The 13,363-nt window shown below is 41.8% G+C and overlaps 1 protein-coding gene across 2 annotated transcripts in view; it reads left to right on the top strand.

The window, feature by feature from the left end:
* Positions 1-497: 497 nt before the first annotated feature.
* The window catches only part of STX18 (syntaxin 18), a 120,033-nt gene continuing 107,167 nt past the window's right edge, over positions 498-13,363 (top strand). Inside the window, exon 1 of one of the 2 annotated variants that reach the window (XM_082652660.1) lies at positions 498-726. In XM_082652660.1, coding sequence (XP_082508786.1) covers positions 559-726 — 168 coding nt within the window. In that variant the 5' untranslated portion in view covers positions 498-558. The remainder of the gene's footprint in view (positions 727-13,363) is intronic. The other variant, XM_082652661.1, reaches the window with a different exon arrangement.

The raw sequence follows: 13,363 nt of genomic DNA, 5'->3' as shown, positions 1-13,363 counted from the left end.
AAAAGAAAGGCCTCTGGCCTCTAGCTCTCTGCCGTGCACACCTGCTCTGCCCTAGCACTTACTGCACCCAGGTGGTCACCGCCCACGTGCTTCGGTCCCGCACAAGGTGGGTTCATGAGGTCTGGGTCAGGTTGGGTCGCTTCCTGTCCCCTCGCAACCCGCGCAACAGGGAGCCAAGAGAATGGAGCCAGCCTTCCGGCTTCCTGATCCCCTCGGTCCCGGGGCCTACACGCCCTAAACGAGCTCGCGAGGGCTCGGGACTCCGGGACCTCCCCGCGCGGCTAAGTCAGGCAAATTTTGCCGGGAGGAGAAACGGGCGCGGGTGTGAGCGTCGCTGGGTCCGGGTCGCCGAGGGGATGGGCACGCGCGCCGGCGGAGACCGGAACCTTTCTCCTCTCGCCGCCGTAGCCCCGGGCGGGCCGGAACCTTTCTTCTCGTGTCGCCGTTGGTGAGCGGAGGCGTGCGGAAACGGAACGGTCCTCCAGCTGCCCAGCTCGCGCCGCGGTCGCCGGCTGCTGACGTGGGCGGCCCTGGTGGGGGCCGTGGGTGTGGGTCGCCATGGCGGTGGACATCACACTGCTGTTCCGGGCCAGCGTCAAGACCGTGAAGACGCGCAACAAAGCGCTGGGAGTGGCGGTGGGCGGCGGGGTCGAGGGCAGCCGCGACGAGCTGTTCCGCCGGAGCCCCCGGCCTAAGGGCGACTTCTCCAGCCGGGCGCGCGAAGTGGTGAGCTGGTTGCTATGGAAACGGCGGGCTGGAGAGGGGGGGCGGATCCGCGGCAGGGACCCCAGACCCCAAACCGGACTCTGTCCCGTAAGCAGTGGGTGAGGGAAGCGCCTGGAGAAGGTGGTGTCAAGGGCGGTCAGGAGAGTTGGTCCCAGAGAGTCGACGGCTGTCTTTGGAAAGGAACAGCCTTAGGTCGAGGAATGGGGACGCATGTTGGGGAGATCGGAACTATGTCTGCAACGTACATGGGCTGCTTTGTGAGGTAATGAGCTTGCCGTCACTGCAGACCTGAACGCAGGCGAAGCTTCCCCCACCGTCCTTTGCTTTCCTGTCGCAGCACTGACTACAGTCACAGTGTATTTATCTCTTCTGTTTACTTGTCTCAGCCCCCTCCCCTCCCCTGCCCCGCACTGAGATCCAAGATCGCATTCGGCCGACCTGGCCCTTCTCCTTGCCTCCTGCAATAGGTTAGGGTTCGTGCCAGAGACCGGTCTGTCTTGAGACTGGTTTAGGATAATCTTTCACAAACACTTTCTATTACAGCCATCTAAACTACTTTCTGTTCCCTGAACACAGCAGGCTTTCGTTCGGGAGAGCTGGGACCTACTCCTTCAAGGCAGTAACAGTGTTGGCTTCACTTCAGAATCCCCGAAGCCTGACTCAGAGCATTGCTTAGTAAATGTTTGTTGGATCAATGAATGAACAAATGGTTGTCTCCTTCCCCACTACACAGGAAACTCTGTAAGGGGAGAGATAAAGTTTGCCAGGTTCACTTTTGGATCCTTGGCAGCAAGGGTGGATCTAGTTTTTGTGGAGCTTGAAGCTTATACAGTTCTGTCTGTCCTCTTTAAGAAATAAAAATACAAAGTCACAAAAAAAAAAAAAAGGTTCAGAGCTTTGGGGGGGTGCAGGGGAGGGGCCCTGACGCTCAAACTTCATGGTAAACCCACTTCTGTTTGATACACAGTGCAGTGCCTGGTACTTTGTAGACACTCAGATATTTTTTAATATATGTATGCATGAATTAGTGAGTGGCAGTTTGCAGAGGATATTCAAGCCTGGGAAGGGAAATTGGTCCAGATGAATATATTCAGTCCATCAATAAGCATACACTAAGCGCCTACCTTCTGAGCATTGTGTTAGAATAACGCAATTTAAAAGGAATGGTGGGGGAGACAGACATATTACCAAAAGAAGTGCCACAACACCTTGAAGACGTTGTGTAGAACACAAAGGAGAGTGTTCAATTATGCGTCAGGGCCAAGAATGGCTTTACAGAGGCGATGATGCCTGAAACAAATCTTGAAAGAAGAGTAGTTGGTTCCAGTGCGCATAGAGTGGAGAAGGGCATCTCAGGCTAAGAGAAGAGTATGCACAAAGGTGTGGAGATGGGTAACTTTATGCTCAGTTTATTTATACTCAATGCGTGTCTACCCGTTAAATTACAAACAAATTAGTAATGGCATTTCAGATTTGGGGGCGGGGAGGAACTTTTCGTAGCTGAACAACTCCTAACAGTGATAACTATGCCACTTTGCATTGGGAGCTTGATTAGTTAACTCATTTGGGCTGTGGGATGAATGGGGACCTTGGGAGTAGAAACTGGGCCTTGGATTTAGAAGACTTAGATTCCAATCTGGGTTCTGCTACTTAGATGTGGGTGACTTGGGTAAGTCCTGTTACCCAAGTCTCATTTCCCTTTTCTATAAAATGGGCATGATAATACCCTCCTTGACTGGTAAGCTGATTATTAGGATCTTATGAGACTTTGTATATATCGTAAAGAGCCATAATGATTATTATTGTTCCCCTTCACTCCTACGCTAACTCTGTGTAGGCCATTTAGATGTATTTTCATCAGTGGCACAAAACTTTATTCCCTACACCACTTTGCTTTCTTGTACTTTCATTCTTCACTTGCAAAGGGGAACCAAGGAAGTTCATGAGGGAATCTGAAAATTCTGTGTAGGTACTAATAGCATCGATAGTGGAGGCAGTGACACTCCTCTGTCAAGGTGAAGCTATCAGTGATGGCATATGTGTGGCAAACATGCAGTTATTCCTCTTTCTCCTTCCCTGGGACCATGGAAGCCAGTGTTAATGTCCCAGTACATCTGTGTTGCTCAGAATCCTTTGGAACTTTGTGCCCCAGGCAACCATTACCTATTGTTGGACCTGACATTCAAGTTGAAATTTGCTGATATCCTACATAACATATAGTAAAAATAGAGTCTGTATGCCTGAAGCAGAACCATGGACTTTTTTCTTTTAGTACTTAAAAGGATCTTAAGTTCATGTTGTTCAGTCTTTTCCTTTTATAGGTGGGAAAACTAACACTCACGTAAGTGAAATGTCTTGCCCAGAGTCATAATAGATGAGGTCACAGGACAGAGCCAGAGGAAGAAGGCAGGTCCTTTGACTCCAGTTTAATGTTGCTTATTTCCCACCCTGCCCCATACATATACTTCCACTATAATTTTAAACCAAAAATTCTTCAGCTGAGTTTCTTCTTCCTGAGTTAATACTATATTCATAATTGCATACTGAATAAGATTTGGAGCATAAAGACCTTGCATAAAGACCAAAGCATAAAGACCAAAGAATTTGAACGCCTTTTACTTACTGCATGAACTTGGGCAAGTTACTTAACCGCAGTTTCCTCACTCCTAAAATAGAGTGAATAATAGCAACCTTATAAGGTGGTTATGCAGATGAAATGAGGAAAGGTGTGCAGGTACTTGCATGAGTGTGAATTCTTTTGATTGCTAGTAAGGGTAACCTAGTTTAAACTAACCTGAGCAAAATAGGAATGTGTTGGCTAGTAAAACTGGGAAACACAGGAAGGAGCTTCTTTCTCCAGATCTTATCCATAAAACCCCAGGAAAGGACTCTAGTTGGTTCTGCTTGGGTCCTGAGCCCTTGTTATGGCCTCAGACGGATAAGGTTCTTCACATGGCCAGGTCAGATGCCCACTCCAATAGGTGGGTTGGGTGCTGTGATTGCTGCCCCACCAGAACCTTGGAAAAGGGAGTGCTGTGTCTGACACTAGGGAGTAAGGGATGCTGGGCAGGCAAAACTGACAAAAATGTTCCTTCTATTCCCTAGCACAGTGCCTGACCTGTCTTCACTTTACCTGCCTGGTGGTCTTCAACTCTGTGGGGAATAAAAAACTAGAATTGTGGGAGCTTGTATGTCAGGCTTTGGTGTGGGAATGTGTCTGGAGGTGCCTCATACGGGCAGCTCTTTCATTTTCTTACTAATTTATAAAGGTTACAGAGTCCAGGAGAAGCAGTTCACAGTAAACCAAGACCCCTCTGAGTAGCCAAACTGAGTATGCAGGGGCAACAGGAGCCAGTGAACAGAACATCAGGGAACCTGTGTTCTAGACCAAGTTGAGCCATGAAGTGGACAGACCACCTAATCTTTCTGCACCTCAGTGTCCACATTGGTAAAGCCGACAGCTTAGACCATAACTGTAGCAAGTTCTTGTAAAACAAAGATGTCTCATTTATAAGATAAACAGCGACTCTGTGTTGTTGGGAATTCTATTTTCAGATTAGGCATGCAGATGAATTTTTCTTTGTTTATTATACATTGCTTTTGTGAAAGCTAAGTGTCATTTACTTTTATCTTTTTTATGAGTTAATTATCTTTAGTTCCTGGCTTAAATTCAGACTTCTTACAGCAACCCAGCCCCAAAGTCCCTGCTACCTTCCTCGAGCTCCCCTCCTCTCACCTTCCTCTTACTCTACTCCAGCTGCCCTAGCCTCCTTGCTTTCCTCACATGTACCAGGCACATTCCTACCTCAGGACCTTTGCGCTTGTTGTTACCTCGACCTGGAACACTTTTCTCTCAGATTCCATGTGGTTTGATCTTTAGGCCTCTGCTCATTCGTTGTTTCAGTGAGCCCTTCCTCCACTGCCCTGTATAAAGTAGCATCCTTCTGTTCTTTACTCCGCTTTATTCCTGTCATTATCTAACATATCATGTATCCATTGACTTGTTGTTTATCCACTAGACTATATGCTTCATGAAAACAAAGACTCTTTAGGTTCTATAATAGTGCAGGATAGGTTCTCAGTAAATGTTTCTTGAATTAAAGAATGAGTGTTATCTACTGTGTCACTTTGCTTTTAATTTTGGAGCTGGTTGATCTCTGTCCAAGCCTCCTTCCAGTTCTAGAAATGTGTGATCCTAACATGATTCCTTAATATTATACAGTATATATGTACACTTAATCCAGTATCTGGAATAAACCTTGAATAAATAGTAGCTTTTATTTTATTAGTAAGATTTAGTTCCTACATCAAAGAGTTTATAGTCAAGTGGAGAAGCAGACCCATAAATAATACAACGACTCAGGTAGAAGTGACAACCGTAATGCTCAGCATTGATCCCCCAGGTCCTCCTCGATTTTCTTCTCAGTTGTAGTGTTGAACTTGTGTGCCAGTGTTTGGAGCCAAAGGTTAAGCTGGGACCACCTGGATTATTATCCATAGTAGCTGGAAATAGACTTTATCCAAGGATTGAGTATAATTCTACTTAAACTGGGTTTCAGTTGAGGGAGCATTGTTCAAAGAAGCAGTATCAGGCAACAGGTGCCAAGGGTCAGTGAGAAGCTGGAGACAGGCCCACACAAGACAGGAATAGATCAGGAAACAGTGTAGGTTTAGGATGTAGGATTCAAACAGAACGTGGGTCTGTTGAATCATGTAGATTTAAAAAAAATTAATGGAGAGTTCTTTTTGCAAATGAAATAAGGAGCAGCTTTTGCTAAGGCTGGGATGAGGGGGCTGGGAAGAGAGAGGTTCATTAGCCAGCTTGCCCCTCTACCGCCATTCCCCCTTCTCCTTGAGGAGCCCCTTTGGAACCAGCCATAGGGCTGAGAGAGACACAGTTTCTCGCTCCATTAATGTTCTCCAAGTCTTCTCTTAACTTCATGGTGCTGTATTTTTATGGATCATAATAACTGAGTGTGTACTGTAAGCAGAACTCAGTGCTAGTGACTTTCCATGGTATAAAGAGTGAGCCCTTTGTATGAACTGCACTCTGAAATTTTCCAGGATTTATGAAGACTATAGCTTTTGAAATTATATTTATTCAATACTAATTGATTTATTCCATCTCCTGTAAACATTGGACTCTTGATAGGTGTCAGTCATTGTGAGGACACAAAAAACTATGAGACATACGTCTCGGCTCTTTGAAAATAGAAATAAAGGATAACTAAAGCTCCTTGAGGGAGAATTGGTAGAAAATCAAACTGGACCTTGAAGGATGAGAACCATTCTACCAGACAAAGGAAGGGAGTTAAATCGCATTCCTGGCAGAGGGAGGAGTGTTAGCAAAGGCACCGGTGTACAACAGCAGGGTGATGGGGGGAGCAGAGGCAAGGCTGGAGTGATTGGAGCCCTTTTCTGGAGGAGGCCTGGGTGAGGGGCAGAGAGGCAGGAGATGCGGCTGTGCTGGATTAGGTTAGAGCAGGGGTCAGCCAACTTTGGCCCATAGGCCAAATCCAGCTGCTGCTGATTTTTGTAAATGAGGTTTCAGTGGAATGAGACCACGGTCATTTGTTTCCATGTAGGCTATGGATGCTTTTGTGCTATAGTTGTAGAGTTGTAGCTGGCAAAGGCTGGCAGAGTCTGAAGTATTTCCTGTTTGGCTCTTTAGAGGAAAAGTTGACCAGACCTTGGGTGAGAGCATTGTCAGCAGTGCTGAGGAGTTTGGACTTTATGCTCTAAGCTATGTGAGCAGAGGCCTGAAAAGTTCATATTTGTCTTTTAAAATAAGCAGCAATATTGCAGATGGGTTTGGAGTGTAACACGACTGACATAGAGGAGCTAATTGGAAGGTTATTGTAGTAATCCAGGTGAGAGCTGATGAGCTAGTGACAGAGGAGTGAATGGATGAAGTAGATATTTAGGAGGTGGATTTTAAAAAAATGTAGCCATTGGTGGGGGTAGAAAGAGGGAGAGGTAGAATAATTCCCAGCTTTCTAGTTGGCAAGTTTCATGGTGGTAGATATCACAACAACATTTTTTTCAAAGTTTGAGTAGGATGCCAATTAATCATGCCTTCCCTTTCTCAGTTCTAAACAGTGGAGAATAGATTCACGGGGCCCAACAGTCATTAGAGTTTTATTAAGACAACAAGTGGTGGGTAACTCCCCAGTGGCAGTGCTTCTTGGTGAATCTGGATTGGAGAGCATAGCTGGAACCCAGTGGGTTCCTCTAGGTTTGTCGTATTTAGATCTTGGAGATGGTTGAGTCTTTAAAATAGACACATAGTTCATATACCCAGCCAACCACCTCACAAAGCCAGCGAACACTGGGCTGGGCCTTATTATGGTGAGAGCTACAAGGCAAGTCAACCGCACCAGACTGCAGATGGGGATACTGAGTAGGGCCATTTAGATACCAGGTTCTTATATAGACTTTTATTCTCAGTTGTGCATTCTTTATTCTTGAAAGAAAGTCATCTGGGTGGTAATGATTGTATCACATACTGTAGAAGCATGGTTCTCAGGGATAGTCAATTGACTTTCTCCTTCATTCCAAGAAAAGTCTGGAATGGGTCAAAGAGTTCCCTCTTTTCTCAGTTTCTAGTTGGCAGGTAGCCAATAGTTCAGTGTATCACCTACTAAGGATAGGGCTGCCAAAACAGGTCCTCTCAGGATGACATTTTTAATGAACTCTTCCTGTCCATGGTCTGATACTATCTTGCAGGCTTGAGAACCAGGTTTGTCAACATACCAAGGATAGAACCATCTATCAGGGCAGATATCAACTGAGCTCACACCAACTTGTGTACAAGTTAGAATACCAGATTATTTTCTTTGAGTGCCATAACTAATACTCAGGAGGATCTAAATTTTGGAAAGTCAGTTATTTTTGAGCTTCTGCTATAGGTCAGTAACTCTGTTGAGGGCTTTACATACCTGATCTCAATTAATTTTTCTCTATTTGGGGGATAGAAATATAATATTATCAAGTGATTTTACAATATTGATCATATTATGAATAATATGATTCTAGAATTTATACAAACTTGATGTTTGAGGTTTCTTGTTGTGTGAAAAATCTATATGGGCTCCCCCTGGTGGGCAAAGTATCAGTGACGTTTACAATGGTTAATTATGGCTTGTGTTACGAAAAACTTGTGCTTAAAACATATTAAGTTTAAAATTGACTTAAAAAGAGGCCCCTTCCGAACCCTCTAAGAGAAAGTGAATAAACCAGAGAAGTGAAAAGTATGGTGGGTTGAATGAACTCATATATCATATAGCTCACATATGAAAAGTTTGCAGCACAGTTGTAATTTTAAGCTCGGTAGTACTTTTTTCTTCCTGACTTTCAGGTTCTCAAAGTCTGTAAATACTAGAATTTGCCTTCTACTTGTTACAGTCTAACATAATGCCTAATTGTCAAAACTTTCTTATGGAGCTCAGAAGCTATATTTAACCAAGAGAAGTGAGTCTTTTCATTCCACAATATTGTATACATTCCTGTTCACTTTTTGGACAGATGATAAGAAAACCATAGTAAAATCAACATTTGTCTTTTATAGTCTAAGTAGAAATGACAGACTGCAGCATATCTTGACTGGGAGAAATTGAGAAAGGAATTAAAAAGCATAAGTTTTGAATTATAAATACTTTTGGACTATGCCAGTAATTAACTGTATGATCTTGGAGAACTCAGCTAACCTCTATTTTTGTTTTTCGTTTGCTTTTTGTTTTTTTCATTTTTCTTGTTTAATGAGGAGCTTTGACTAGATAATCGTTTAAGGACCTTTTCAACAGGGTGTTTCCATGATTCAGTACTCTTTTTTCTGAAAGTCTCAGACTATATTTTAAAATGCTTTTTGCAGTAGTAACTGCCCCAGCGCCTTATGATACTTCCCCCGAGTTCCTATGTACTCAGAATTTTTCACCTAGATAAAAAAAAATGATTTTGTTTTTCAAAGTTGTTGTTTGGTATGTTTCCACAAGTATATTTGATTTAATAGTGATTATGTACTCTTATAATGGGCTGTTATCAGTGGGGCATGTTTTTGAAGTTGGCTAGTTATAAAATCTGATTATAAAAACAGTAAGTGCTCATTAAACAGAATAAAAAAGTGAAGTTCACATATAGTACTACTTGCCAGAAATAGCCACTGTTTTAATTTTTGTATATATTTTTTCAGACATTTTTCCTATTAAACAAAAACAATTTTTCTACAGTGCTGTTTTCTAGCCCCTCTTTTTTTTTTTGTCTTGTCTTGGTTTTTTCACTTAATAACATATTGTGAACATTTTTCTATGTCAATACGTATTGTTCTTGTCATCAATTTATTTGGCTGCATAACCATTAAAAATAATATTACAGAATAAAAATCTCTTACCTAAAAAAAAAAAAATATTACATAACTTATTCACCTGAACCTCTATTGAAAGATATTTAGGCTGCTTTCAGTTTATCACTATTTTAAACAAACAGTACATTTTTTACCAAATTTGTTTCAGATTTATAATCTCTTAAGATAAAAGGCAAAATGTATATAAATTCACGTTACTTGTTTTCTGTTGAATCTTTTCTCAAATATAAAAAATTGGATGCCCTAATTTGATAAAAAGAAAATTATTCCTAACTTTGGGGAAAGTGTTAAATGTATGAGAACTTATTTCAGTGCTGGAGGAGAATAGAAAGGGGTAGGTGATAACTGGGAGCAGGCTAGTCAGGAAAACTTTTACGTGGGAGCAGAGCCTTGAAGAGCAAGTAAAATTGGGTAGGTGGCGAGCCTGAGCAGAATGTATTTCAGTGACAGTAAGGAAACTGGCTGACTAGGCCAGTGGGTTCTTCTTTGTCAGTGGCGTGAAACAAACTTGGGGAGGTACTTTATGGTCTGCAGATTATAGAAGGTCTCCTGAGCTTTTGTACAAAACAAGGTACAAAAATCAGTGGCCATCCAAATCTAATTAATGACCACTTAAAATCTAAAGAAATCATTTACAGTAGTAACAAAAAGCATTTCTAGAAATAACCTTAATAAGAAATGTAAATGCCCCATTTGAAGAAAACTTCCCAGTTTTGTAGAGAGATATAGAAAACTTGAATAAATAGAAACACATATTGTGTATGTGGAAGGGAAGAAGTGTTAGAAAGACATCAGTTATTCCTAAATTAATTTGTAGATTTAGTGCAGCTTTATTCCAAATTCCAGCAGAAAGTAGTTCTGAAATTTATCTAGAAAAGAAGATGAGTGAAAATAGCTAATTAATTTTTGAAGAAAAGTGGAAGGGTGTGTGTTGGGGTGGGTGTACTAGCCTTACCAAATATTAAAACATTTTGAACCCAAAAAATAATATATGTGTATATGGATCAATCAGTGAAGCCTGTTAGGCCAGGTGTGTATGTGTGTGTAACTCTTGTTTAGGGAGGTATTGTAAATCAGTCAGAAAAAGAAGGTTTATTCAGTGATTTGGGGATAATTGGTTAGCACTTTGGAAAGAAAGGCTTTTTTTTTTTTTTTAGGTCCTTGTCTTTTACTGTACATACATTAAAGTAAATTTTTACATGGACTAAAGATTTAATTGTAAAAGCAAAACTGAAGAAAATGAAAATGTATATGAAATATTGACCTATCTTCTAGAAGTGGGAGGTCTTTCTGAGTTTAAAAATTAGCAGCAGTAATCTTAACAATGGTGTTGATTTTGATGATAGCAGCTATCACAAGTACTTTACATAGAGACACTATAGCATTATTCCCAAGTACAAGAAATTATTAGGTAAATATGACATAGTGAAGAGTTTGTCATGACATGAGAAGAATTGCTCATTAAAAAATACTACCAAAACCAGTTACAATTAAAACTATATATACAAAATCAAAAAACTGTAGGCATGGACATAGTGATTAGAAGGAAACTGGCTGACTAGGCCAGTGGGTTCTGGCCTACATTTTAGTGTATGTAAAATGCTAACAATGGCTATATCTGGCTGATGAGACTATGGGTGATTTATTTTTCTGCTTCTATCTTCCTGAATTTCTCTAATGAACACATATTACTCTTGAAATGAGAAGCAAAACAGAATAAGTAAAACTCTAGGCAGATGAGTTTTTATTTGCTGTGGGAGGAATGGAAAAGAATATCTTTTGATTGGAAAAATGTCATGAATAAGCAGTATCTAATTATATATTAAATGTACAATGGAGGGGGCCCCTCTTTAAAGGAAGTCTGTGGTAAATCTTTTGTAAAGGGAGTAATTTTCCTGTAACTCAGCTGGATTTTCAATTCAGACTTTCTTAACCTGTACAGGAAAATCATCCACAAGTGTTTCATTGATGTCTTAGCTTTCTGGTTGTCATTCTAAAAAATAATAAATGGTAATAATAGCTACCACTCGTAGAGCACCTACTCTACCTGGCACTCTGCTAAAAGCTTTGTAATTTGGTTGACTATCCTTGCAAGTTAGGTTCCTTTACTCATAAAGAAGCCAAGGTGTCCTGCCCAAGATGATGTAACATTGATGAGCTTGTGCCGTATTCCTGGGATCGCCTGCCACCTCTCCAGGTTCTGTGGATGCAGGGGTATGTGCATGCGGAGTGCTGTCCTGGGACTTTGGAGCTGGACTTCACTTTGTGTGGCACAGGTCAGATCTCTGGTGATTTTCTCCTTGGCATGTTGTCATATCATCTACTGTCTTTAGGAGCATATTTTGCTACATAAATCACAGGTATTTGAAAATGCCTGACTAGCTTTTGGGGAAATACAGCTGCCTCCAAATCAAACTCTTTTTTTAGTCAACAATTACTAGTAACTGTGTATTTTTTAGAGGTAGTGTTGAGGTATGTTTTGGGGAAAATGGAAAAAGGGTTGTAGTTTTAGTTAGTAAAATCATTGAGAAGGAAGGAGACCCAATTTATACATTATATCCATCTGAAAAAGTATAATTCCCTTTTCTGTCATTGGGACACTAGTTTGTTATTTATTTGTTCATTCAACAGTCAGTCCCATGAAGAACTCGAGCTGAGATGATTTTTCAGAATTGCTCAGGTGAGGCAAGGGGCCAGGCCTTTAAAAACATTGGTCAGTCATCAGAAGAGGGCTTCACCAGGGAAAGGCCTTTGAGTTGGGTGACATAGCTTCCTTCTGCTGAGGACAGGGCCTGAGAGAGACTCAGCTGTGAGCCATCAGCAGGCAATTCTTCTGGATGTTGGGGGAATGAGGGCCTTCATCCTGAAGGCACAGCTCTGCCATACTACCCTTTAGGGTTGTTGTGAGGACTGAATGAGGTATTTCATGTAAAGCTGCCAGCATTGTATCTGGTACATTAGAGATACTCATTAAATGGCGACTACTTTATTTCAGCTTATATTTTTTGAGTATCTGCCCATAAGTATAAGGAAGGCACTTAGATTGCTCTTTGGGCTGGAAAGATGAATGAGACTTTCATTTTGGTCATTAATATGCTAACAATCTAGAAGAAGGCATTCATTCATTCAACAAATATTTATTGAGCATTTGCTATACGCTATGTACTATTTTTGACCCTGGGGATAGAGCAAAGGTAAGACAGACCAAAATCTCTGCTTTCATGGAGAGTATATTCTAATGGGAAACTTATAGTAAACAAGTAAACGGATTCAAAAATACTTGTGTCAGGTAGTGATAAGTAAACTCATAAGGCATACTCATAATTATAGAAGTTTTCACAAGAGGAACTTTGATCATTTAGATAGCAGAGAGATTACTTCAGGGTAAGGTTGAGGGGAGGCTTCATGGAAGAGGTGACATTTAGGTGGGCCTCCCAGATTTTCCACATGTGGAATGGAGAGAGGAGATGCAGGACTGAACACATGACGAAGGCTCTAGGAGTGGGAAAGCACAGGATGGTAAAATCTGAGGAAAGCTGAGTTTAACTGGAAGGAGTGTGAAAAGTAGGTAATGGGGTGTGCCAGGTATTACCCCTCGGCCCCTACAGATCTGCTCTCTATCCTTTCCACTCTGCTCCTGCGTCAGCAGGCCGATCTTTATGGAGTGCGTGACTGGCTTGTTCTCTGGCATCTGATTGGGTGCAGCCAGTTCGAGGCTCCAGCAGGAGACTGGAGGGCTGGAAGAGGCAGGAGTTGGTTTGGGAACTGGGTAAAGGCTTTGCATCCACAATCTATTACTTAGATTACGTGTCTTCCCACCAGCCCTAGAATTTTTTACCTGTGTATGTCAGGCATCCCATGGGTTAGGATGGCTTTAGCCAGTAGGCTGGTACCAGCCATCAATAGACAGGATTGTACTGTAGCCCCACTCAGGGGTGACCCTGAAAGATAGTGACAAAGGGAATTCCTCCCCGTGGATAGAACTTTGGACATTTCATCTTTGCCTTTTTATTTAAGGTGGCTTTTAAAGGCGATATGTTTCTCTCTGTCTCTCTCTCAACTTTACAATGGGGTAATGTCAAGAATTTTAGGCTCAAACAGATTTTCTCTTAGTGATGTGGCAGTTCATACTTTTCTTCCAAATATGACCTGAAGGATTAGAGGTGGTAAATGGTCTTGTGGCACTTTGACTATAAATCTGAACTGGAATGGAATCTGTAACCCATTATCAGATTCTGAATCAGGCTGCCTTGTCTTTCTCCTGTTTTTGTTTCAGTG

This window comes from Grampus griseus (assembly GCF_964374135.1).
Source record: "Grampus griseus genome assembly, chromosome: 4".
Lineage (NCBI taxonomy): Eukaryota > Metazoa > Chordata > Mammalia > Artiodactyla > Delphinidae > Grampus > Grampus griseus.
The sequence above is the reverse complement of the archived record's forward strand: the minus strand, read 5'-3'. Positions and strand labels throughout refer to the sequence as shown.